Below are 25,823 nucleotides of genomic sequence, written 5' to 3' on the forward strand. Positions count from 1 at the left end.
ATTCACAGTGCTCAGACAGCTGGCAGGGATTTAATATTAAAATACAGATCAGGACAAGACAGTAGTTGCCCTGCAAGGCAGCTGTGTGTGCATTTTGGCTGAAGCACAGTGTTCATGAGGGAATTGTCACTGGCTCCAGAAGGTGTTTTGCAGGAAGGATATCCAGCATATCTCTGCCAGAGAGCAGGGAGATGTACTGCAAAGAAGCTCATGGGTTGCCTCTTCTTTTTGCCGACTCCCAGACACAAACCTCCCACATCTGGGCTGGAGCAAGTCAATCCTCTCCCTCCACTGTCAGGAAACTCACTGCTGGGCTGGTTCAGCACCAAAGACCACTTTTGACAAAGAGGGTGATGGCTCTTTCATGGCTGAAGGCAGGTGCTTTGTGGGCTTCCTCCTTGTCCCCTGGGGAATGAGATCAGGAGCCCCTCAAGACCGTGGAAGTGCAGCCTGGAGAGACTTTGCAGAAGCATCATCTCTGGAGCTCCTTGCCCAGGGCCACCCACCAGGAATGAAAGGGATGAAGCAAAGAGCCCTGCTGAGGTGGATCATGCCCACTGAGGGGTAAACTGAGGTGTGGTAAACTGATCCCTCCCTCTGTGAGGAAGCTGCATTTGCCAGGATCAAAGATTGCTCTCAGTGGATGCAGGTGCAAGCAGGAAGAGAGGTCCAGCCACGAGCTAGTCCTGGGAGGCTGTGGTGGTTTTGTCATGTCTGGTGATGTAGGAGAGGGAACCAGTGGTCTCCTTTGTCTTCGGGTAGTAGAGGACAACCAACCAGATGAATATGAAGATTCCTGCAGGGAAAGGAAGACAAACACTCAGCAGCAGCAGGAGACTGGGAAGTATCTTGCCTTTACCTTGCCAGGATGCTCATGACACTTCCACTTCCAGGGGGTTCCCTCATCTCACTCCTGTCCCCCCCTCCTTAAGGTGAACCATTTGTCTGGGACACACCATAAGTGGATAATGTCCCTAGTCCTCTGCTAAGGAATGTCTTCCTTGCAGGAAAACCACCACCACAGGTGGGGTGGATGTAGTTGGAAGCCATGAGCAGCTCCATGCTGGTGGCTGAGACCTACTGCTTGACATGCCCTGCCAAAAGGAAGGGTATGACAGTGCTGGGAAGATGGTGGTACCTTGGGATCCCTGGTCAACCCACAGCCAGGCTGGCTCCTGCCTCCTCCATCTTCCCCACCCAAGCCCAGGGAAGTCAGCTCAGAGTGAGTGCTGACCTTGGAGAGAGTTGAGGATGGTGAAGATGTAGAGCACGGCCGCGGAAGAGATGCCGTAGGTGAGGAATGCCAGGGCCCAGGTGGCTCCCAGCAGGCAGAAGAGCCCTGCTGCCACCAGAGCCACCTTCCAGGGCTTACGGTGTCCCTGCACTGCCCCAGTGTTCCGCAAGCTGCAGCTCTTCTGGGTCACCACCCCGAAGACAGCCATGTTGAAGAGGAAGATGAGGCCAAAGTAGCCACAGTTGGTGATGTAGTGGACCAGAAGATGTTCGGAAGTGATCCAGCACCTGAAAAGAGACAACCGTGGTGCCTCCAGCAGCCCTGCAAACCCCAGCAGCACCCATGGGAGCCTTCCCTGTGGGTCTTTTTGGGGATGGAGGGACACCCTTGTGCTGGGGAATTTTCCAAGGCCAGGTGAAGCAGAGGGACAGTGGTGCATATCACTGCCCTAGTGTTGCTCAGCTGGGAGGGAGCCTGGGGAAGCTCCAGGTGGACCTTGGACGTCCCTCCATGACCCGGGAGGGCTGCAGGTGTCACTGAGAAGGCTCAGCATGAGAGGTGGGGGTGGCTGATGTGTTGCAATCACAATTAAGGAAGCAGAAGCATGGCGTAAAGCCAAGCCAGATGGGTGCAATCCCTGACCAGTGCGCTCCTGGCAGGACTGAGCTACCCCTCCCCGTGCCAAAGGGCCACCTGAGCCCTGGGGGCAGTGGCACACGCACAGGTGGGCTATGACCTGGTGCTCCATGTTCTGGATGCTGTATTTTCCATAGCTGCCAATAACTCCTGCCACTCCCACCACGAGAACGGGGAAGCCTGGAAGAAGGGAGACACAATCACGGAATTGTTTAGGTTGGAAAAAACCTCTAAGATCATCAAGTCCAGCCATTAACTCAGCACTACCACGTTCATCACTAAACCATATCCCCAGGTGCCACAGCCACACATCTTTTGAATGCTTCCAGGGATGGTAATTCCACCACTGCCCAGGGCACCCTGTTCCAGTGCTTGAACACCCTTTCAGTGAAGAATTTTTCCCAAATATCCAATCCAAACCTCCCACTGCCCCTCTCACCCCCCATCTCTCGTCCAGGCTGGTGGTGCTCACCCCAGCCAATCAGGCACAGCTTTGCCAGGTAGTGGTGGATGTAGATGCCCAGGACCTTGACAAAGAGGAGGTAGAGCTGACAGCCCTCCAGTGCCGTCCAGGTGAAGCAGCAGAGCAGGCAATAGTGGGTGAGCCCCCCCAGGACTCTACAGGTCCTTGGGTGGCTCCTGCCAGAGAGCCCACTGTTGAGCAGGAAGACCAGGTTAAGGAGGAACAGGCTGCCCACGAGGTTGATGTGCAGCCCCAGGTTGATGTGGACGGTCTCTTCAAACCTGAACCTACACCTGAGTGTCCCCAGAGGGACCAGGAAAGGCAGGGGTCACAGCTGAGCAGCGCCCTGTGCTGTACCACAGCAGGTCCACGCACAGGCACCGAAATTGCCTCACATCTCTCCCAGGCTGACAAGCCCTCATGGAGCTGCTGGCACACCCCACCTTATGAAGATGCAGAAGGCGATGGTGAAGATGGCGAAAGCCATGGCTACCCCGCAGCCAGCAGTGGCAACAGCTATCAAGGCTTTTGCTGTGGAGCTGTCCAGAGCTGGGTTCTGCCAAACATGCAGATGTTGAGTTAGACAGGCCCTGGACCAGCCTAGAAAACCTGACTGCAGCTACCAGAGCCATGGGGCTGATAACCCCAGTGGGCTGCTGCAGAGACCCCGTACCAGCCCCCAGTGTGGCCCCCAGAAGGTCTTCAGGGGAAGCAGAGCAGTGGTGGCTCAGAGGAGATGCTCTGAGGTGGGGTGAGGGGTGGGTGAAGTGGACCACCATGCACACCCTCCTGGGAGTCTCCCCCAGGATATGGGACCTCGAGCCTTGCTGTGTCAGAGCCTGCACAAGGCTGAGGCCTTTTCCAGCCTGTCCTGCTCAGCTGACCTGCTGCTGCCCTCCTGAGCTGGGGCCTGGGCTTGCCTGGGAACAGCTATAACTGTCTCTGGGTGGCTACTCATGACACCCGAGGGGCCAGCAAAGTGAGAAGGCAGCACCGCCAGGGCACAGGAGCTGCAGGAAGTGGGATCATCACCAGGAGGAGGGTGAAGAAGGTGAGATGGTCGCAGGAGCAGACTGTCCCCTTGTCCCCGGGCTGCATTTCACATCCACTGCTGCTCCAGCCTCCTGCCTGCCCTGCAACAGGCACGTGGGGATGGCTGTGAGTGCTGGGCACAGCACCTGTGCCCTGCCCCACACCCGACGAGGATGTACCTTTGCTGGGATCCCAGAAAACGCATTGCAGGGTGACGCCCTGCAGTGGGGAAGAGCAGCATCAGCCGGCGCCACGGGGAGGGGCACTGGAGGGGAGATGGAGGGCAGGCAGGGCTGACTTACGTGGGGCAGCTGCCTGTGGGCGAAGGTGAGCTTCACAGGGTCCTGCAGCCCCGAGATGCTGCTCTCTCCCACTGTGATGCCCACCACGGTGTTGTCCAAGACCTGTGCTGTCTGGTTGACTTCCTGTGGAGGGGAAACGCTGCCAGAGCTGAGCTGGTGGTTAGCAAGTGCTGGTGGCAGCATGAAGGATGCTGGCAATGCCAGCTCATACCTTGAACATGCCAAGCTGCTGGATATCGAGGACTGTCACCACCACACTCACTGTTTGGCTACTCAGGGACCGGAATACCTCCCTGGGGAGGTGGATTTTACCTGTCTCTCCTTTCTCTGTGGTGTTCAGCCTGCTGGGGCCCTGTGGCAGAGAGCAGTGAGAGGCTGTTGCTGGCAGGTCACCTCTCTGTTCAGGACCCACCAGTCTTGCTCCAGGCACAAATTCAGCCCTGCACAGGTGGGTTTGCAGGAGCCCTGAGGGCAGAAGGGGAGAACCTCATCCCCAGCACCCAGCATCCATGGGGGCAGAGCTGGCAGTGGGACCTCACAAATTCTCTACCCACCATCACCCACACACATGGTCCCCTGGGACATTCAGAGCCTGGGAGAGCCTGTGGGTGGGCAGGAGGCACAAGGTCACACATGTTCCTCCTCCTTTCCTACCTCACCCTCCCTCTGACCACCTCAGTCTGCTGAGATGGCTCCTTGGGGAGGGCTCTTTCCTCCCAAACACCACTTCATGTGACTCCTTGCCAAGGGATGTTGAAGTTGACATGGGCCTGTGATGCAACCCCACAGGGAGGAGGAAGAGCACAGCGGGGCACACCAAGCCCTGGGGCAGGGGCTGAGGGATGCTTGCAAGGTGTGGGTCCTTCCAAGCAAGGGAGAGGGAGGGGCACATCTCACCGCCGTGGGGGAGAAGGTGATGAGGACGTCTCGGGTGACGTCCTCCTTGCTGACACTCAGGAGCAGCGTCTTGAGCCCTTTCAGCAAACTGTGCTGCCCCGACTGCAGCAGCCTGCGGGACAGGGGGCTGTGGGACAGGTGGACACGGGGACTGAGCCCACAAACCCTGCCATGGCCACCCCTGCCACTACCTGAACAAGCGCTCCCGCAGGCAGGCACAGGCGCGGCTCTCAGAGTGCCACAGCTCCAGGCAGTGCCGGGACAAGTGCAGGAGGTGGGTGATGTTGCCTGGGTTCTGCTGCTTCACCATCACGTTGCAGCACTCATGGTGCTCATCACCCCGAAAAAGGTCTGGGAGGATGGGAGCAGGTGACCACTGGGCACCACAGCAGTGGGTGGGCACTGGGAGCAAGGGTGGGAAGGGGAGGGGACCACTCACCAGAACAGCTGTCCCGTCCTTTGGCAACATCTGGAAGAGGAGTACATGGAGAAACAAGGGGGGAAACACCAAAATCCAGGGCCAGCCCTCCCCCTGTCCGGAGGGAAAGGGGAAGGGAAGGCAGGAGAGTCTGGCGGCTGCCAGGTTTTAAAGGAACAGTCCTGCAGTTACGTGGGCTTCAAAACACCTGGACAGCGATCAGAGCTGGTGAGGGCAAAACTGCTGTGCCCAGCCTGCCAGAGGGGCTCACAAAGGAGATCCCAGACTGCTGGTCCCAGGTTTTAACAAAGTGCCCAGCAACAACCCCCCCCAGCCTCTGTACATCCCAGTGGGGATGCCCCCCTCTGGCCTGTCCACATTTCAGGATGAAATCCCCACATGGTCTTTTGGTGAACACTTTCCCATGAGAAAACCTTCCCACAAAGCCCATGCATCCCCTGGGTTAGGGATGCCTGTCCCCACTTCACCTGCCACTCACCAGGCAGCAGCAGAAGCAGCAGGACAGTGCCCAGGAACAGGTTCATGCCGCTTTGTGGGGTCTCCTGGCTGCCCCTGGCCATCCCACCACACTCTGCTCCCCTTGGCCCGGCAGCTTTGCTCCTCCCCAGGCTCCCCCGGGGCTTGTGGCCACTTCCGAGGCAACAGCCGTTCCTCATTTCCCTTCTGGGAACCCCTCACGCCTTCCTGTGGCTGGCAAGTGACCTGTCCCAGCTCACAGCAACGGCAACAACCGCCAGAGCTGCCGAGTTTCCCCCGTGGCTCCTTCCCATGACCGCCCCAGGGCTTTTTGCTTTCCCTTTCTCCCCACAGTCCTGCCCTCTCCCCACAGTTGATGGCCCTCACCAGCCCGGCAAATGCTGGAGCATCCTCCTCCTAAATGGGGCATCACCACAACCCTCTAGGATAAACCATACCGTGTCTGGCAAGGCACCCCTGCCCCAGCTGGGTGCTGGAAGGTGGGTGGAGGGGAATGATCCAAAACCACCTGGAAGGGGAATGGTGGGATGGGAGATGTGGTGCTGTGCTTGCAAGAGGCACAGCCAGGACAGCCAGACTCTGCCTGGCCCCACAGCCACTGAGGGGATGATCCCCATCCTGTGATGTCTCCCTCTTCAGATCCCTGTCCTCCACCTGCCTCCCTTTCTGCTGGGTAGTGATGGTCCCGAGAGACTTCCCAAGCCGTGGTATCTCCCTCCGTCACCCCAACCCCAACGGCACCAGGCAGCCAGTGCTCTGCCAGGAGCACCATTATCGGTCCCAGCTCAGCAGGATCCTACAGGGTAAAATGCTGGGTCCTGACCCAGAAATGGGGTAACCCAGAGGAGAGGTGGATCCCATCAGAGAGCCCACCAACACACCAAGCAGAGACCCCAGCAAAACACATTCCAAGAGGAACAACTTTAATGGGCACAACTCTGGTGTGCAGGCACGCTCACTGAACTCCTACATCACCCAAAAATAGACATTCAACAAAATAACAAAAATAGATTATTCCAGCTGCCTGAGGGTGTAGTGGGGGCAGAGTCCTTCTATCTTCCCTGGGCAAGAACCCTCATGGTGACCACCAGCAGGGGCTGAAAACTGGGCCTTTCCCACTCATCATCCCTGGCCTCAGGACATGGGAGGGGACACCCAAAGGCACTGGGGACCCTCTCCCTTCCACTTTTTACAGCCCCCACTGCCTGGGTAAGCATCCCTCCCTCCCTCCCTCCCTCCTGCCCCAAGGATGCCAAGCCTGTCAGAATGGAGTGGGTGGGGAAATTGGGGAGAGGGCCAGCAGCGGTGACGGGTGGCCAGCCCCACTGTGGGTCCCTGGGCTCCTTGCAGCTCTACGGGGCAAGAGCAGTAGCAAAGCAGATGGTGTGGTCCTTCTTGTGGCCGTCCTTGGCGTGGGGAGCTCTGGCACGGCACAGCCACCATGGGGCTCAGCTGCTGCTGGGCTGCAGCTTGGCACTGTCAGAGCTGCTCTGCTCTGCAGACTTCCTCGCCTGCAGCACCATGGTCCAGTACCAGAGGAAGATGAGGAAACCTGGGAGAGGGGGGAGGAAGCATTGGTGAACCTCCTTGAAGGACAAACAGCAGTTGAGAGCGAGCCACCCAGCCTGACAGAGTTCCTCCTGCACCCCATCACCACCCCACCTACACCCCATGAAAATCCTGGTGCCCTTCAGAGGAGCCCAGAGTCACACGCTCACCTTGGAGGGAGTTGATGATGGTGAAGATGTAGAGGGAGACAAGGCAGAACACACCAGAGGTGAAGGAGAAGAAGATCAGTGCCCAGGGGATGCCCAGCAGGATGCTCAGCCCAAAGAGGGCCAGGACGTGCTTGAGCTTGTGACCTTTTTTGTTTTGCCGGAGGATCTCCCGGACCATGGCCCCCAGCATGACCGAGTTAAAGAGGAACACCAGGCTGAAGAAACCCAGGTTCACGATGTTATGGATCAGGGGGCTCGTGATCCAGCATCTGGAGGGAGGAGAAAGGGCAGAGCATTACGCTGTGTCATCCCACAGGGACACAAGTTGGGAAGTGTGGTACCAGCCCAAAACCCAGGAAGGGGTGATGCCCCTGGCACAAAACCCCAGAAAAGCCCCAGGCCATGGTGAAGGTTTAGCCAGCTGACTTTACCTGTGAGCAGAGACCAGGTAACCCATCTCCCATGACTTACATGGTTGCGTTGATGGATCTGCCATCAATGGATTCATAGATGGGAACGGAGAAGGAGCCGTAGTTCGTCCAGCTAGCCAGGAAGATCAACATCACACAGCAGATGGGGAATCCTGGGTGCAAAGAGCAGAGTGAAGTGGCTGCCCTACTCCCTGGCCTTTGGACCTTCTGGAAGGACCTGTTGCCCCTTTCTCTCTGCATAGAGCACAAGCCAACATCCTCCCTCCCACCAGGAAACCAAGGATGGAGCACATGACAAGGGCACCTGGCATAAGCCCCAGCCTGGGAGGGAGCAGTGCTGTGCTGATCCCAGCTGGGGACCTCCCAGGGATGTGGAGCTTTAGGCCATGAAAGATCCTAAGATCTTCCTGCCATTACCTCTAGCCCAAAGCATGGCAGAGAAGCATGGGCACTTCCCTCATCCAGCCCATCTCTCTGGGCTGTCCTGGATGTTTCTTTCAGAAAGAGATGATCCCATTACTATTTAAAGATCCCAAGTGGTGGCTCTCACATGTCTCCGTTGCTGGGTGACCCCCAGGGTGACCCACCCTTGCTCTAGCACCAGCTTCTGCTTCAGCCTTCAAGTCTCCTTCTCCACCAAGGCTCTTGACAGATGCCTGCTCCCCCACAGCTGTGTCTCCATCCCCATCTAGGCATCGTGTCTGGTGGGAAAGACCTACCCAAGTGCCCCTCCACCCTGTGCCCTCAGGATGTCTCTGCCTCCCCCATGCTCACCCCAGCCCACCAGGCAGAGCTTGCGGAGGAAGTGGTCATGGTAGGCGTTGAAGACTTCAATCACAAGCCGGTAGAGGTTGTAGCCCTCAATGCCCATCCAGGTGAGGCAGCTCAGGAGTGCGAAGTGCAGAAGCAGCCCCCCGACTCTGCAGACGGCCTCGCTGCCGCTGCCAGCCAAGTGCTCGGAGATGAGGAAGGTGACGTCCAGGACGAAGATTGCGACCAGCAGGTTCATGTGGATGTACATGCTCGTGATCTGGTCTCGTTGCTTGCTTCTGGAGAATCAAAAGCAGCAGACCTCACCACCATGCCTGGCCAGCACCAATGGTGCCCACAACACCCCACAGCCCTTCATGGGGCAACTCGCCCCAGCAGAAGAGCAAGGAGACTTTCTGGTAATGCGAGGGACTGAGAGACCAACCCCACAGGTGGGAACACCCATCCCCCATGCAAATCCAGCCCCCTGCAGCTGACCCTGAATTGAAGATGCTCAAAGGGCTGAAGTACTTCTCCTGTGGAGACACGTTGAGTGAGTTGAGGTTGTGTGGCCTGGAGAAAGCTCCAGGGAGACCTTAAAGCACCCCCCTGTGCCTAAAGAGAGCTGGAGAGGGACTTTGAACAAGGGCATGGAGTGACAGGACAAGGGGGAATGGCTTCAAACTGAGGGCAAGTTTAGATTAGATATTTGGAAGAAATTCTTCCCTGTGAGGGTGGTGAGGCCCTGGCACAAGTTGCCCAGAGAAGTTGTGGTTGCCCCATCCCTGGAAGTGTTCAAGGCCAGGCGGGGGGGTTGGAAATGAATGATGTTTCAGTCCCTTCCAACCCAAACCATTCTATGTTTTTATGATTCTATGATTTCAGGTCTGAATCATCTGCTTAGGATCAGTGGCATGACTCAGGAGAAGACACCCACATTCTTCTCCAGGTCCTTGAAAAGATCTTTGCAGACTTCTGCTTGCTGCATCCATAACAATAACCAAGGAGATTTTCCAAAATCATTGAAAAGAGCTGGTGTTCCTGAGCACCCTGCAGGAGACCTGACCAAGAGGGTGGATCCTGTACAGGAGAACTCTGCTTTCTTCAAGCAAGGCTCCTTCATGATGCTTCTAGCCAGGCCACCAACTGCCCATGGACAGCTTGTGCCCACCCAGGTGCTGATGGCCAGGGACAGGACACAGAGAGGGGGCGTGGGGTGAGCCATCAGACTGTACCTGAAGTAGAGGAAGAAAATGGTGCAAATGGATGCCAAAGCCGAGATCAGGCAGCCAACGTAGGTTATGATACTCAGGTAATTCCTGTGCAGGGGGGTGATGTCTGGAGAGGATACCTGAGGAGGAGGAGAGGTGGTGAGGAAGAACAGCCAGTGGGAATGATGTAGAGATGTGAGGGAAGGTGCTACCCACCAAGAGCACAGCAAAGTAGGTGAGGTGGTTGCACTTGCACTCTGTCTGGCTGCTCCCTGCCACTGTTGTACACCCATAGCTGTCCCAGCTCCCAGAACTGGCTGTGCAAGAGAAAGGGAGAGCATCTGGTGAGCAGCAGGAACATCTGCCTTGGGCTAAAGGATCTTCAGGGCAAGGTGTCCATGGAAAGAGGGAGAACAAGAGTGGCGAGTCCCAGCTTGTCCCAGGCCAAGCACACATATTCAAATAGCTCCCTCAGCATGAGAACCCATCCCTAGGGAAGGGGAAAGCTCTTAGGTTAGCTATGGAGGGAAAACCTGACATCTGCCCTGTGGGAACGGCTTATGGAGATGGAGTGAGGAAGGGAAGTGCAGAGCAACCTTCGCCCTGCTGGCGGGGCTGTGGTACCTTGGAAAAAGGGCCTGACTTCACACCCAAGGGCAGGGGCACTCACCAAAGGCGTCCTCCTGCCAGAAGACGCACAGTGGGGTGATGTTCGTCTGCAATGACAAAACCACAGGCCCTGGTCAGGATGTAGTTGTGGGTTTGTTGCCTGCCCAGAACTTTTGTTAGGGGACAACATGAGGCAGGAGGCAAGATGGTCTCAGGAGACAAGCTATGACTTTGATAAACCAGACTCCCCCTACAATGGGAGTGGGCTCCTGGCAGTGACCACTCTGTTAACCATCTGATGGAGCAGATACCTCCTCCCAGGTCCTCTTTTCCAAACAAGGGGTTCAGCTTTGAGCAGGCACCTGGCAGAGCCATGAATGAGCCAAGGGGCTATTAACTCAGAGTGTCCCCAGCCCTGGGGACTGTTCTGGATGTGACACATCTGCCATGAGGCATCTCCTGGAGAGGGGAAGGCAGTGCCACCACTAGTGCACACAGTGAAGCCATGATTGCGATACAGCCCCAGAAGACACAGCAGACCCTGCACAGGTAGGCCAAGGGCATGGAAGTGCTGGATTGTGACCACACCCTAAGCTGGCGGGGCCTGAGCCCTCCTTCCCCCTCCATTCCTGGTGGGATCAGGTTCTATGAGGCTGTTTCCCCACCTACCGGCAGCTTGTCATGGAAGAAAGTGAGGACCACCGGGTCAGAGAGGTTGGCCACAACTGTGTCCACCAGGGAGATGCTGACTACCTTGTTACCCAGGACATGGCTGCTGTTTTCATCCTGTTAGAGAAGAGGAGAAGGTGGCAGTGTGGGAAAGGAGAGCTGCCAGGTGTGAAGCAGAGGAGAGTTCCCAAGAAGGAGATCCCAGGACTTTCCCTGTCAAGCTTTTAGCTCATCTTTGAAGCATCTTCTCCCCGTGAGCACCAGCAGCCTGGTCTGGTGGCATCCCTGCAGCCCTGTACCACGGGACACCCCACCATGCCATTCACGTGGGCATTACCTGGAACATGGTCTGCCTGTTAATGTCCATGAGGAGCACTCTGTGCTCCACCACCTCCTCCCTCTCCTTCACCATCATGAACAGGCTGCTTGGCAGGTCCACTGTGAATCCCTGGACTTCTCCACCCTCCTGCAAGGAAAGACTCATCAGGAGAGAGAGTCGGGAGAGAGCACAAGAGCATTAAGGCAGACTTTCCAGGACCCACCTCTCTCTGGGAAGCAAAGGTCAGGTGCTGAGGAGCCCGACTGGGCTGGACCCTCAGGACAGTTGCGTGCACAGTGGCGTTCCCAAAGGTCTGGTTCTGCCCTTCGAGCTCCACCTTGGCCAGCATCTTCTCCAGCTTCCCAAGTTTGCTGTTGGGGAAGGGGCACAGTGAGCTGGATGCAGCAGGCACACATCGGCAGCGGCAGGAATGGGGCAAGCTGGGAACTCACCGCCGGAGCCTCTGCTGCTCCGTGGCTCCCATGGCTGGTGCTGGGGGCTGGGCAAGGAGGCTGTTGAAGGAGGTGAGCTGCTCCTCCACATCCTGCTCCCAGACAGGCATGCTCTCTGAAAAGGCTGATGGAAAGGAAATGCCATGAAATGCAGGGGTAGATCTGGCTTTTTCATGCCCTGAACTACCTGGCACAGCCCTGGTGGGAGCAGAAAGCAGAGAGCTTCAAGGTGACTCCAAGCCAGGGAAGCTGATAGTGACCCCAACCCACAGGGCTTTTCTGCCACACGGAGCTCAGCTCCCACTGAGGCTATGGGGACCTCATGGTGGAGACTGGACCCTAAGAAACCACTGCAAAGACCTCAATTTTCCAGGATTTCAAGTGGCATTTTTGAAAATCTCCACCTTTAGGGATGCTGTCTTTGGGCTGCTTCAAGAAAACCTGCATCCCCTTCCATCACCCTTCAGCTATCTTCATATCACCAGGCTAAACCATATACTGGGAAACAACCAGTGCTCTGATGATGCTAGAGAACAGACTTGGGATAAAACAATTCTTTAATTTCCCTAAAATAACATTAAACTGCATTTACCAAGGAAGGCGTATTCAACTTTAGCATCCATGGAGGTGTTCTTCCCACCCTTTTCGATGTAGGACACATTGAAGATGTACGCGCTGGTTCTTTCAGTCTTCTGACTCTCCTGTTCCCCAGGGATGCTGCTGGATGGGTCCCCACCCAGGAGGATGCTTTGCTTCCCATATGCCAGCCACAGGGTCCTGTTGGACTCGAACCAGTAGATGCAGAAGCGGTACCTGCCCAAGGGGGGGGGCAGGCTGTACTTGTAGGAAGATTTTCTCCTGTTTGGCGAAAAGGGCGCTTTTATTATCAGTGCCTGGGCCGTGTTCTTGATGATGATGGAGTCACGGTCGTGCTCGTAGATGACAGAGCTCTCCTGGGTCTGGTTTCGGTCACCGCAGAAGCGGAAATCCTCTTCCCTGTGGCCATTGGCTCCCACCCCTGCATTGTACAAGCACACAGAGACAGCAGATCAGCTGGAGGGACAGCCAGCCCTGGCAAACATTGCAGCCCTGCAGCAGCTGTCACACGGCACGCCAGGCTCTCCACCCCAGTTACCCCAACCCTGTCCTATGGGCTGCAGGACACCGGCCACCTCCCCAATGTCACAGCCACGCTGCAAGGATCTGCCAGGGCCCCTCGGGCAACAGGACCTCCTGTCTTTCAGGGACACCCTCTCCCATGTGCTACCACCCACATCAGCAGAGACTGAAAGAGGACTTCTCCATTCCCAGAAGGGATGGATGGAGACCATCTCCTTTCCCTGGAAAGGACACATTCTGCCCAAAAGACCCACCAGAGGCACACTGGCCCATGAGATGTTTGACTTTTGTGGAAGCCTTGGTTGCATACACCTCATGGTGGCCCCCAGCCAAAGTTTTGGGGCTGCCAGTTACTCCCAGCAGCCCAAACCCAGCTCACCATCCCAAGGCAGGGCACAACTGGGATAGTCTACCTTGGAGAGGAGAGAGAAGGAGCAGGAAGAGAACCTTCATCCTGGGCAGCTCTCTACTTTGGCTTGGCCTTCGAGGAGACAGCAGAGCCTGGAAAAGGGAAAGGAAAAGGGGCCACATGAGCATTTGAGTATCCCCCATGCCATGGGGGCAGGGATGGAGAGCAAAGGCTGTGCAGGTGGGACACCAGCCAGTGTCACAGCCAGCTCCCTGCTGCCTCTGTCTCCATGAGGAGCCAGGATCACTGGGCATCCAACCTGCCTGTGGGCTGGAAGGATGGCAGAGGCTGGAAGCCCCTGAGCTCTCAGCACAGAGAGGGTGCCCCAGCACTCCAGCACAGGCTCCAATCACCTACGAATCCACATAGGAGGGGTCCCCTCTTCCGCTCTCTGCTCCATATCTCACTTAACACCTTGCCTTGTTATCATAAATGATAGGAACAGAAGGAAACTGTGGTTTCCTAACTTGCCAGCCCTAAAATTATTTTCTTGGGTGCTTTCAGCTCCTGCAGATTAGCTGAGGAGCTGGGCATGTTGCAAACCGCTCCATCATTTCATCCTGCAGAAGCAGGCTCTCCCAGGCACATCCTGGCAAGGCCAGCACAGCAACCATGGCTGCCCAAATCTGCTGCCCCCAACCAGCTGGGCTACATCCTGCACAGCCCCTTTGCCCATCCCTTCATCTGGCATTCTGCTCCACCACCCTTTTCTTTGTCTTTGCACAAGAGCAGGGCTTCTGTGACCTCCACCCAGGCCAGCACTGAGCACCCTTGGGTGCTGCTACACCCCTGAGCTCACCCAGCTACGCCTTCACACATACAGCCTTTTTCATCCTGCCTTCTGCCTGCCCCAGGCCACAAACTGCATCTCAAGCTCTGCTGGGATGCACCAAGTGTCATCTCCTCCTCACCCTGCTGTCACCTCAACCATGGGACACACCCTGCCAGGGTCTGGCAGCCAGCAGAAGCCCCTCCAGGTCTGACACAGTATTGGTGGGGGCTGCTGGAGCAGCTGGCCCAGCAGAACACTTGTCAATGCCCAAAGTGAAGCCAGCACCCTGTTTGCCACTGCTGCACCCCCATCCTGTACCGCTCTCAAACATCCCCTCAAAGCCCACCAGCTGTCAAGTCCTGTTCTGTTTGCTGTGAGTGGCTGCTGGGGCACCAACCAGCATCACCTGCAAAGGCTTGTGAGTGCTCCCAGGTGCTCAGGGGTCTTGGGATGGGAAGGCTGGGGAAAAATCACTTGCCTGAGAACTCATTAGCAGATTTCTCCCACCAGTACAGGCTTTGTCTGGAAGTTTCTGTAGCCAGCACGCATCCTGCATGGGTGTACAGCCCACTCCCTGTCCCTCCCTGTCTATTTCTTGTGGCAATTTATCATCGGAAGACAGCGGCTTCGGGTTGTTAATTAACCGCTGCCGCGGCTGTAACTAAGTGACACTAACGAGGTCTCCCAGTGTGAGGTGGGAGGGTATGGCACAGGCATGACTTGGCAGCAGTAAATGGATTTGGATGGGGCTGGCATCCCGGTGCCTTGCCACGTACTTGGGACTGATGCATAAATATCCAAAAAACATAGACCTGGGGTGGCAAAATGCTGTTGGAGATGGGAAACACCTGGATCACTTAAAAGCAATGGAGCTGCACGTGAATTCCAACCGTGTTGAGGCAGCACAGAGCTGGCACACCAATAAAGCATCGCCGCTGGATGGGGAATGCTGAATCCTAACGAGGCTTCAGCCCATCCCACTATGCTGACATCTTTAAGATTTTATTGGGATGGTTGGAGGAGAGAATCAGCCCTTTTCAGCTGTTACTCAACTGGGACCAGAAATCCCTACGGGAAAGTGGGTGGGGGGGCCGGTATTTCTCCTCCGAGCCCTGTATGGTCCTGCTCGCCCTGACTCCAATTGTCGTTTCCTGAGCTGAACAATAGCAAGAGAAAATCCCCTGAAAATGGTTTCACAGTGAGAAACCACGGCTTCCATCCACTCTGGCAATAAGAATAGGAAAGGTAGCCGGATGTGCTGAGTTCTCATCAGAGCTGAATCCTGCCTCGTCATCTTCCCATACCCGGATGACAGTGGGGAAAAATTGCTGGTTTGGCCTCAAAATCAAGCAGATTATGTACAAAGAGGTGGCAGACACTCTGCCAGGGCTGCACAGCTTGGAGCAGGCTCCCTTATCAGCAGAGAGGGAGGCTCAGGCCCAGACACCAGTTCGTATCCTTCCATCACCATTAACATACTGGTCTTGGAAAGAAAAGCCAAAGCATTATATTGAGGTCTCTAAACCTTAGGTGAATGGGGGAGGAAAAAAGACTAAAAAAAAACACGAATAAAAAGCCCAGTGTTTACTACCACCTTAATGCTTTCTGGGTAACTTGGCAGCAGGTATTTAAGTTTTTGGAGGTGGCACGTGGCTTTTGGATATGACGTTTTTTTCAAGGAGAAGGGAAGATGCTCTGATGACTCAAACAAACACCGGAAACAGGGAGATCCAGGGGCTTTTATCTCTTTTCCTTTCAGGTCCGTTAGGAAAGTGACGCTCTGTTCCTCGAGATGTTAATGAGTCTGAAGCTCGTCACCACAGTGGGTTATTCAGGCAGGGACTCAGCAACATGATGAGGAAACTGTGGCACGGAGAGGCAAGCCAGGACGGGCTCCCAGAGATACAAAACAGCTTTGCATAAACAGCTTCCTATAGCAGGGGCCACAGAAAATGTGCCCTAGGTCTGGAGCTGTCCAAGGATGTGAGGACCCCATCGTGGTCCCTCTGCAAAGGCATGCCCCAGTGTCGGTATCTGAGTGCTTCACAAAGTGCCCTTGTCCTTGGCCAGTGGCATGTGTCCGGCAGGGGCCAGCCACACGTTATTCATGCCATCGGCATGTGATTCCCGGCACCGGTGGGCGGCCGGGGCCGACCGGGCGCGTTTGTTAATGCCCTAAGAGTCGAGGGGCAGCTGCACTGCGCCGGCAGCCCGGCAGGGACAAGCTGTGCCACGGGGAGAGGTGCAGTGCTTCAGCTTTTCCCAGGCCACGGTGCTGCACAGAAGGCCCAGCACCTTCAAGATGAGTCTTGCCAGCAGGATGAAACCAGATCTGATAGTGATTCCCACGGGAGCAGCACAGCTCCCTGCCAGATCTGTTCTTTGCCAGCCACTGGCAGCCGTCCCTTCCCACACAGGCGTGGGGAGAACCAAGGGGAGGCTGGCACAGGTGCCTGACAGTGCCTGGGGCTCCTGAGACAGAGAATTTGCTTAGAGCTAGGTCTTGACATTCAAAACCTTTTTAAAATTTTCCATTTCCTAAAAAGCACCACAAACAGAAATATCACAGTGAACTAACCCAGCACTTCCTTCAGTGCCAGGGCAACACGGCGCCCGGCTCGGTGGCACACAAAGACTGCGGCTTCGGCAGTAGCCACACACGCTCTGCCAGGTACACCTACACTGGGCTGAGGCTGATGTGACACAGCAACAAAGTGGTGCAAGCACATCTCTGGCCACAGGGGCTACAGACAATTGTCCTTGCCACGTACTCCCACCACACAGACTTCTTTGAGAGTGACCCCATGTCTCCTCCTGCACATCAGCCCTATCTTCCCTCCATCCCCCTTCCAAACCACTCCCTTGGGTTTCAAATGGCTCCCAAAACACCCTGTCCCCTCCCAGGTCTTACTCGCCTTCACGTGAGCTGGGTCCCCACTGCTTGCCTGGGTGCCAGGGAAGGGAGGTGCAGGGCAGTGCAAAGTAGCTCAGGACCACCCCAAATCAGGCTCCCAGGCACTTGGCACAGAAAACAAGGTGCTGGAGCCTGGTGAGGGCAAAGCCTGCAGCACCCAAGGAGCCAGGTAAGAGACTGTGGGCCCCCCGGATTCCTGCCAGACCCCAGCTGTCGGGTGAGCTGATGGGAAAGGAGTTGGTGAGTCCAAGCGCTCCTGAAAAACAGGCGCCGACAGGCTGTGCCCAGCTGGTCCCGTGCAGACATTGGCACGCTGGGAGCCACCCAGCCTGCTGTCTGCAAACCACACAGCTCTGCGCCTGCACCCACGGGTGCCACCACAAGGTGCAGGGATGGCCAATCCCAGGGATCCCTGTTCAGGCAACACACAGTTGTTTGCAAACCTGTTACTCTGCGAATAGCAGCCCCCAGGCCGTGGGATTAAGAGCTGGACTGCAACCAAGTATGCAGCATTTCAGTCCTTGGCTTAATTCACATGGGAGCTGCGAACCCAGCAAGGGACATGGCAAACCCCCCTATGGCTGCAGTCCCGGGCTCAAAGGATTTGCCCCCCCTCCTCCCCATTTCTGAAACACTCCTGGCTCCCCGCTGGCGGTGGAGCTTGGGGAGGGGTTACTGCAGCCCTCAGACCATGAAATGAGCTTTGGCTGCCTTCCCTCCTCAACAGCCATTCGGACTTGCTGCCAGGAGGTTATTCCAGGAGACTTCATTTCAATTCTCCAGCTGGTCTCGCTGGGTTTTGCTGGTCTCTCTGGAGGGGCAGCACAGACAGCGGACAGGGACCACCCCAAGCATCCTACATCCCATATCCCGCAGAGACATGCCGGGACCGGCAGCAGCAAACTGGGATGTTGCAGGAGGAATCCCCCCAAAAGGCATTTTAGGGAAGGGAGATCACCCTGTCGAGACATGCCAGCGATCCCACGGGAATGCTGCACCCTCCGCCGGGAGGGAGGAAGGGAAGGAATGGGGTGTGCTGGTGGTTCCCATAAAGTGGAAAGCAATGGCCACACACCGGGCCGACGGCCGGTGGAGATTCGTGGAGCTCAGCTCTGCCGCTGGCAGCAGCCCGGAACAGCCGGTCCCGGGCAGCTCAGGGGGCTTTGTGGCTTCATGGCCCAGGAATCCAGTCTGGCTCCCGGGCAGAGGAGTGCGAGCCCCATGGAGCAGGGATGAAGGTTGGTTTCACAGAAAACTGGCACCATGGCCACGAGCAGAGACCCCGGGCTCTGCCCAGCCGGAGGCATCACACCCACCGCTGAGCCCCCGCACCCACCGGAGCGGGGTGCAGCTCGGGCCCCCCCATAGAGACCCCTCCGCTCCATCCGTCCAGGCTGCTCTCTGCCCAAGCAAGCCGGGGCGCTGCCCGATGCCACCGTCCGCGCGGAGCCCCAGTGCCCCCCAGCCCTGCTGGGCTGCCCCAGCCCCGGCTGACGCCCACCCCGCTCACTCCCCACCCCGTGCTCCCGCCGCTCTGCCCGCGCCCGGAGCGCCGCAGCATCTTCTCGGCTCCCGATGCCGAGCAAACGCCCCTCAACGCGGCCTTTGGGACCCCCACGGCGGACACCGGGCGCCCCGATCCTCCCTCGTCCCCGGTTCAACCACTCCCCGTTGCTCCCATACCTGGACCCGGGGCGGGCTCGGCACGGCCCGGCACCGCCCGGCACCGCCCGGCTCCGCACGGGACGGCTCGGCTGGGCTGGCACGGCTCGGCACGGTTCGGTTCAGCACCACTCCACACCTCGCAGCCCGGCTCGCTCAGCGCGGTGCCCCGGGAGCAGCGCCCCGCCCCGTCCCGTACCCCCGGAGGCGGTGACTCAGCGGGGCGGTACCGGAGTGCCCCGCACCGACCCCTCCAAGACCCCCGCGATCTCTGCGGCAGCCGCGGGGTCACCGCCGTCGCTCACGGCACCTGCCCAGTTCGGCCCGGCCCGGCTCTGCCAGGTTCGGTTCAGCTCGGCACGTCACGGCTCGGCTCAGCACCTCGCAGCCCGGCTCGGCACCTCGCAGCCCGGCTCGGCTCAGAGCGGTATCCCGGGACCAGCGGCCGCACCCCGTCCCCCAGCGAGACCCTCCGAGGTCGCTGCGGGGGCTGAGGGGCCGCTGCCCTCGGTCACGGCACCTGCCCGGTTCGGCTCGGCCCGGCTCAGCCTGCGAGCACCGCGCTGGGAGCACCGCGCTGGGAGCACCGCGCTGCGTCCCCCCGGCCGGCACCGGCACCACGATGGGCTGGGGGAGCTCGGCTGGGGACAGCCGGGCGTGCCGGGTCCCGCCGCCCTTCAGCGGGCTGGCGGGCATCCAGCGGCGGCCCGGGGCCGGAGGAGCCGGAGCCAGGAGGCTGCACGCCTGACTGCCAACGGGATTAAAAAATAACAATTAATGGGAAAGCAACCGGGACGGAGTGTCCCCGTGACCCCTGTCCCGCTCCCCGCAGGGTGCCCAGATCCCAGGAGAGGCATACACAGCACTCCCCCGGAGCAGGTGGGCTGGGATCTGGGGTGTAGAGCCTGCATACGACCCCAGGGCTTCCAGCACCCACCCCAAGGCTGGAGATGGGCACCCCTGGCCCTGAGTGGGAGCTGAGGCTGGAAGCGAACACTGTCGGAGTGGGTAAAGCTGCTGCCAAGCAGCGCCTGCATCCAGCCCTTTGTGTGCCCCGGGAAACAGCCGGGCTGGAGAAAGCCGAGACGCAGGGAGTGGAGGGAGCAGGGCGGGGGGGAGGGCTCCGGGAAGTGCCCTGGGTAAATAGTTGCTCTTGCAGATATTTTCAATGGCTTGAATGAGACTTTTCTTTCTGCAGAGGGAAGGGTGGAAACAACGTCCCGCTCCAGCAGGCAAGGTGATGGACCTTGATCCACAAGGATTGTGCCACCACAGGTGCCACGGCTGCTTTGGGATCCCTGGAGCAGGAGACACCCCGCACGCTTGCATCGCCCCACCGCTTGGTTTAATTTCCAATCCAAGCCCCCAGTTTTCCTGGCTGCCACGGGACAAGGCTCCCATGGGAAGCAGCTCACATGGCCGGACCGTGGCTAAAGCGGCCGGACCATGGCTAACAGAGCCGCCTTTGAAGTCCGGCGGTCCCCAAGCCTCGGGGAGCTGGGCCAGCTCTGAAACGCACGCTCATGGCAACCAGAGCCGCGGGAGCATCGCGGTGAGCCAAGCCTCCCACTGCGGGTCACCCCGACCGGCTCCTTCGGGAAACGCCATAAATCCACCTCCCGGGAATAACTCTGCTAAACCCAAGATTAGGCTCTCCTGGAGAGGGGAATTAGGTACAGACCCCTCGGACCAGCGAGGAAAGGACTTTTTGCTGCTGTTCATGGAACAAAGAGCCTTTTGTCTGCATTTGACGTTATCAGGAGTTATTTTTAGGTCAACGACTGCACTTGCTGGTGTTGTCGGGATTATCTGTAAATCGACAGACCTTCAAAGACACTGCCCGAGCACGAAGAGGGAGGAAATCCTTGTGTTGTCTCTTGCAAGGGACATTTGCCCTTGGGCTCGGCCTGATAAGGGTTTATTGCTCAAGATGGGGAATTCCTATAAAAGCCCTACAACATCTTAAGAGTCCTAAGAGCTCCTAAACCCATTAAAGGTCCTAAATATGCTTAAAGTTCCTGAAAGTCCTAAAAGATGCTGAAAGCCCTAAAAGATCCTGAAAGCCCTGAAAGTTCCTAAAGCACTAAAACCTCCTAAATGCCCTAAAATCCCCTAAAGCCCTGAAAGTTCCTGAATAACCTTGAAGTTCGTAAAACCCCTAAGAATTACTAAAAGCCCTAAAAGTTTTTAAACCCCTTAGAAGTTCCCAAAAGTCCTAAAAGATACTAAAAGTCCCAAGAGCTTCTAAACCCCTCAAAAGTTCCTAAAAGCCTCAGATGTTCCAAAAAGGCTTAAAGTCCCTAAAACCCCTTCAATTACCTGAAAGCCCTTAAAGCTCCAAAAGAACCCAAAGACTTCCAAAATCCTCTAAAAGCCCTAAATCTTCCTAAAAGCTCCTTAAGGCTCCGGCGCCGGCAGCAGGCGGAAGGGAGCGTGCCAGCAGATCACGGCGGCGTGGCGATGGGATGGGCAGACTCCGGCAGGAGAGGGCACGTCGCACCAGGCTGCTGCCAAACAAGTGAGACAAGTGTGGGCAGGGGAGCCCTGGCACCGTCTGCAGCCGAGGGCTGTGCCAGCCCCACTGCCAAGTGCTGCCAGCCCCACTGCCCAGCGGTGCCAGCCCCACTGCCACGGTGCTCAGACCCCCTAAAAGCCCCTTGGGTGCCCCCAGCAAAAATGCAACCATAAACAGGGCTCAGCCCAGCTCCACTGGAGGGAGGTGGAAGAGGATGAGGAAGCAGATGGGTGCTGGTGGGAGGGGATGCCCCCAGATCTCTCATCCAAATCTGGTGAGCAATGCCAGGGCAGCCATGGGAATCTCGGAGGATGGTGATCCTAGGGGAAAGCCTCAGCTACCTTTGAGCGGCTGTGGGTGCTGATGCTCCCCCATTGCTGCTGCTCCACCTCCCTCAGCCTTCCTCCTGGAAAAACATCCGGTGGGGAGGTGGGTCCACCCCACCCCACGTCGGGATTTGTCCCTCAACAATACCAGCGGCTCAACAGGTGCCAGGGCTGTAAAACCTCAACCTGTAGGCACAGCAACAAACCCGGATTATTTGTTTAGGCTCAGCTTTGCAAATAAACCCCTGGTGATGTCAGGGAAGTCTGGGGGAAAATTGGTCCCTGGGGGTATCTGCACAAGTGCCAGGTGAGGATGCTCCCATGGGATGCGGTAATTAGGCTCATCAGCTCCCCAGCAGACAAGTCCCAAAGGCAGATCCCAAAATGAAGCCAAGGTCTTCTTCAAACCTTCCATTTCCCACATGGATTTAGTGTCTTTCCTGGCTGCTTGTTTCCCCAAAATCTGGAGCATCTGCTATAATTCCACAGCTCTGCCCCTGAAGCCAGGCACCGTGGTGCCACCAACCTGCCTCTCCTGGGGAGAAAAGGATGGCACAATCCCTCCAGCAGCCTGATCCTGGCCTCCTGCCAGGTAAGGTGCCTGGAAAGGTAAATGGCACCATTTCTCCTTGAGAAGATCATAGGGGCCGGGCCCCCTCCTGCCCGTGCTGCCAGGTGCTGGATTGAGCCGGCCCTGGCACCGTGGCACTGAGCAGGTGGGAGGCTTGATCCCAACCCGTGCTCCCCGGGGGCCTTGGGGAGTGCTTTGACCCTGCTCCTGGTGTGGCAGGGTGGGAAAAGGGTGACCCCTGGTCACCAGCAGTGGTCACCAGCAGCTACTCAAGAACCAGCATGTCCCACCAGTCCCCAACAGGCTCAGCTCCCTGGAGACCACGCAGGGATGCAGTGTTCCCGCTGCCAGGAGGCAACCACCGAGTGATTGTTTTCCAAGCGCGACCGGATACCGGAACAAGGTGGATGTATGCAGACATCGGCAGCCAGCGTGACTCACACCACAAACCCTGAAATCTCGAGATGGGGAGAAGGGGCACGTAAAGCGCTGGGATGTGACTCTCCCTCGCTGGGGCTCATGGGGGAAAGTCGGGCACTTGGCACCTCACCAAACCCGCAGGCCTCTCAGTGAATAGCTGAAGTCACCCGCCGGAGCGGTGAGCCATGCACAGCTCATCCCCGCGCGGCGAGATGTGAGCCGGGGGCACGGCGGGGCCCTGCGGGCTGCGGGGAGGGGGCACAGAGCCCCGGCGGGACCGGCCTTTGTCCGGGATGCCGGCGGCACTGACGGGAACGCGGCGGCGCTGGTTGCCCTTTGTGCGCGGAACAAAGAACAACAGCCAGAGGCTTCCTTCGCTGTCCAGAAGCGGGAAGGAGCCAGAAAGGGAAACGTCACTCGGCAGAAATGGGCAGTGTATCCCGGTGGTGCTCGGTCCCCTGCCACCGGCCCAGAAACCGGCAGCACCAGCTAAGGGCACCTCCCTGGCGCACCCTGCAGGTACAAGCACGGGCGCGGTGGGGACCCTGATGTCACCACAGGCAGATTTGCCATGCCGTGATGCTGGTCTGCGTCCCAGCACGCGGAGCGGGATGCTCACCTCCAAAATCTCAGGCGTTAGGAGGGGCAAACCCTGGCCACGCTTCCAGGTGAAGTCTGGTTTATAGGGATGCACCACGGGATCAGGGCTGACTCGCTGCCCCCAGCTGTTGGATTTAGCCCCTGCAATTTTCCTGGCTATTTATTTTCCACAGTCTGGATTGCTTCAACTCCAAAAGTCTTTGCTCACCTTGAGGAGCTCTGCTTGGTGTCTGGCTTCTTAAGTGAGAGCGGGAGGAAAGCCGAGTATCAGTTCACTTACTCACTTCTCATCCTCTCCTCCACCCAAACCACTCTGCCCGATGCCAAGACAAAGCCCTGCTCACCCGTTTTCCCACCGCCCCAGGGCTGCAGATGGCCTCCATCCCTGAGCTGGATTTGGGGCGAGAGGGAGAGCTTTGGTGTGGTGCTGTCGTGGATGAAAACCCAGGGTTGTGGTGGTTTTGAGGTGCCCCAGCCTTACAAACACCCTTGCCAGCCTGCAGCCGTGCTGGCACCAAATGGATTTGGGGGATGCAGCCGGAGAGCCCCAGTTTTTGACTGTGCCTTGTGAGATGCGCAGTGGCAGCTCCTCAAGGGGGCTCAGAGGTCCCCTCCCATTTGTCAGGGGACACTTCGGCACCGCTCACCGGCACCGCCGCACTCCCGCATCGCCACCGGCCGTCCCTGCGCGTGCTTAGTCCCGGTCCGGGACCATTCCTGCGATCCTTGTGCCATCTAGTGGGACCTGCACCAACCTCACGGCGGGGTGCCCGAGCGGCAGCGGACGGTGGCGGGTCCCCGGCCAGAGCCGCCCGGCTCCCCCGGCAGTGGAGGAGACGCACACGGGCAATCAAAAGGCGCTTCTAAAGAGAAGCAGCGGTCAGCGCTGGTCGCTAACAGAGACACCACGGGCAGGGGGGCAGCCGTGGTCCCCAGGAGAGACAGCACCCAGAGGGGCCGAGCTGCAGCCCCCCAGCAGCAGCAGCTCCCACCGCCCAGAGATTCGGCTTTCAGCCCCAGTGCTGTGCCCAGAGTGCCAGGGTGCTCAAACTGTCCGGGATGCACGCTGTGCCCGACGTTCATGCTGTGCCTGACACCTTTGCTGTGTGTGCAGCCTGCGCTGTGCCCAGTGTGCCTGGGATATACGGTGTGCCAGGGATTCCTGGGACGTACGGGGTGCTGATCTCCACTCTCTGGTGACCAGAGAAAGGATACAGGAGATGGAATGAAGTTGCTTCAGGGGAAGTTTAGTTTGGACATTAGGAAAAGGCTCTTCACTGAGAAGATGGTAAGAGATAGGAACAGGCTTCCCAGAGAAGAGATCATGGCATCAAGCCTGACAGAGTTAAGGAGTGTCTGGACGACATTCTTCATCATATGGTTTACTTTCAGGTTGTCCTGCAGGGAGTTGGACTCGATGTTTCTTCTGTGTCCCTTCGAACTCAGGACAATCTGGTTCTGAGATACCACAGTTTGATGCTATTGCCAGGATGGAGCCAGATTCCTCCATGACACCCCCAGTCACCACTGCACAGCTCTCCAGCAATGCCAGCTGGCCTAGCTAAGGGAACGAAGGTCTTTTTTTTTTTACCCAAAATGGTTAGGTTTGCCCCAAGAGGCTTCATCTTGTGCTCCAGGGGCTGCTGGGTCCAACGGCAGGGCTGTGGCCATGTGCAGAGGGGCGGGGAGCAGGGATGGCTCAGCCACACCAGTGCTCATTGTGGGGCAGCGATGCCACCCTGCGCTTGCCCAGCGCCTGCAGCCCCTTGTGCAACATTTCTAGGTCTCAGTTTATGATGTAGGGCAACCATCCACTTCAATCTGACCTATCCCAAACGGGAGGTCCTTGGGAACAGATTTAAGAGGGCCTGCTGGCCATGGTCAGGCACCCTGCGTCAGGCTGGAAACCCAGAACTGGAGGAGAAGGGCGCCAGGACGATGATACTTGGACCACAGAGATGGGTCACTGGCCACATCTTCCGGTGATGTGCTCCGGACCAAGGAAGTTTGATTTTTGCAAGGGTAAACCCCACAAATCCCAGGATGCTGCAATGCATCCTTGAGCCTGCTGGTGTCACCAAGACACGCACGTCCTAGCAAACAGTAAACCCATGCTTGGAAAAAACTTTGCTGGTTTTAGTGCTGAGAGCGGGTTAAAGCCGCAACCACGCACCCGCAGCTCTGGCCAAACCGCCTGCAAAATCGCTTCACCGGCTGCAAGAGACGGCGCCGGCTCCCCTGGCACAAGACACTGGGATAGGGGCGTAGGAGAGCAAAGCATCCCTCGCCTCCAGCTTTTTGGGGTTGTTTCCAGCAGAAAAATTCCGATCTTGGAAAGAACACGCACGAGCTTTGCAGATTTGCTTTAATTTGCTTTGGTTTTCCCTGCTGCGCTCGGTCTTGGGGGAGAAAAAGGTGTTGGTGTCCCATGGCATCGATTCCACGTTCCGCGGGACACGAATCCTCTCGGCCGCTAGTATTTCCACATTTTTTTGCCTGAAAGGCATCCAGCAAAAGGAAAGAGACGGGCAAAATGGTGGTTTGGGGTTTTGCCGCTTGGTCAGGAGGGAGCCAACACGCGTATCTGTGGGGATGCAGATGCTGCGTGGCCACCGCTCACCCGGGGGGCCCCGTGTCCCCCGGCCCGGCACCCACGCCCTGGGGCAGACACGAGTGTGCAGCCCAGCAACCCCCACGGGCAAACACCCGTCACACGCGTGTCCGGGCCCCCACGCGCGATCCGCGTGTGCAGGGCTGCGCGCAGCCCCCCGAGCACCGGAACCCCACGCGTGCGGCCCCCCCGCCCGTGCCACGGGGCAGGACACGCAGCGCGGCCCGGGACCGGCCCCCGGGCGCGGGCGGGGGGGTGGGGGCCC

At 57.8% G+C, this 25,823-nt stretch overlaps 3 protein-coding genes across 5 annotated transcripts; 1 reads left to right on the forward strand and 2 right to left on the reverse strand.

Annotated features, from left to right (window-relative positions):
* Window positions 1-11: 11 nt before the first annotated feature.
* ADGRG3 (adhesion G protein-coupled receptor G3) lies at window positions 12-6,283 on the reverse strand. Of its 3 annotated transcripts, XM_042027193.1 has the most exons (13): window positions 5,482-6,283; window positions 5,004-5,033; window positions 4,756-4,915; window positions 4,565-4,676; window positions 3,879-4,019; window positions 3,668-3,790; window positions 3,545-3,584; window positions 3,366-3,466; window positions 2,777-2,889; window positions 2,343-2,626; window positions 1,957-2,050; window positions 1,235-1,521; window positions 12-796 (listed from the first exon to the last, which is right to left on the reverse strand). In XM_042027193.1, the coding sequence occupies exons 1-13, from the start codon at window positions 5,657-5,659 to the stop codon at window positions 681-683; spliced, it is 1,779 nt and encodes a 592-aa protein (XP_041883127.1). In that variant the 5' UTR covers window positions 5,660-6,283; the 3' UTR covers window positions 12-680. The 3 variants fall into 3 exon arrangements, 2 of the variants coding, with proteins under 2 accessions (XP_041883127.1, XP_041883126.1); XM_042027192.1 differs by having other exon boundaries at window positions 3,366-3,584; XR_006015893.1 differs by having other exon boundaries at window positions 496-796; window positions 1,971-2,050; window positions 3,366-3,584.
* A 103-nt stretch (window positions 6,284-6,386) lies between these two features.
* ADGRG1 (adhesion G protein-coupled receptor G1) lies at window positions 6,387-18,805 on the reverse strand. Its single transcript, XM_042027191.1, has 14 exons — window positions 18,537-18,805; window positions 13,172-13,259; window positions 12,232-12,657; window positions 11,640-11,763; window positions 11,411-11,558; window positions 11,206-11,334; window positions 10,869-10,985; window positions 10,261-10,306; window positions 9,807-9,907; window positions 9,615-9,730; window positions 8,404-8,678; window positions 7,670-7,781; window positions 7,199-7,467; window positions 6,387-7,032 (listed from the first exon to the last, which is right to left on the reverse strand). Exons 2-14 carry the CDS (start codon window positions 13,209-13,211, stop codon window positions 6,929-6,931), a joined length of 2,007 nt encoding a protein of 668 aa, XP_041883125.1. The 5' UTR covers window positions 13,212-13,259; window positions 18,537-18,805; the 3' UTR covers window positions 6,387-6,928.
* LOC121664432 (vegetative cell wall protein gp1-like) lies at window positions 18,429-19,286 on the forward strand. The gene has a single exon (XM_042027737.1). It carries the CDS (start codon window positions 18,429-18,431, stop codon window positions 19,284-19,286), a length of 858 nt encoding a protein of 285 aa, XP_041883671.1.
* The last annotated feature ends 6,537 nt before the right edge of the window (window positions 19,287-25,823 follow it).

The sequence above is a fragment of the Corvus kubaryi genome, unplaced genomic scaffold, assembly GCF_017639235.1.
Source record: "Corvus kubaryi isolate FWS band 111438036 unplaced genomic scaffold, C.kubaryi_AGA036_p1.0 37300, whole genome shotgun sequence".
Taxonomy (NCBI): Eukaryota; Metazoa; Chordata; class Aves; order Passeriformes; family Corvidae; genus Corvus; species Corvus kubaryi.

Bases quoted from the DNA above. Each gene is read 5' to 3' on its own strand.
- ADGRG1 (XM_042027191.1), bottom strand. From the start codon at position 13,211: ATGAAGGTTCTCTTCCTGCTCCTTCTCTCTCCTCTCCAAG. The intron at 9,731-9,806 runs GTGGGTAGCACC...CCTCCTCCTCAG, and splicing joins CCTACTTTGCTGTGCTCTTG to GTATCCTCTCCAGACATCAC. The intron at 7,782-8,403 runs GTGAGCATGGGG...CTTTGCACCCAG, and splicing joins GCTCTGCCTGGTGGGCTGGG to GATTCCCCATCTGCTGTGTG.
- LOC121664432 (XM_042027737.1), top strand. From the start codon at position 18,429: ATGCCGAGCAAACGCCCCTCAACGCGGCCTTTGGGACCCCCACGGCGG.
- ADGRG3 (XM_042027192.1), bottom strand. From the start codon at position 5,659: ATGAGGAACGGCTGTTGCCTCGGAAGTGGCCACAAGCCCCGGGGGAGC. The intron at 4,020-4,564 runs GTGAGATGTGCC...TCTCTGCCACAG, and splicing joins TCACCTTCTCCCCCACGGCG to GGCCCCAGCAGGCTGAACAC. The intron at 3,585-3,667 runs GTAAGTCAGCCC...TCCCCACTGCAG, and splicing joins CCCACAGGCAGCTGCCCCAC to GGCGTCACCCTGCAATGCGT.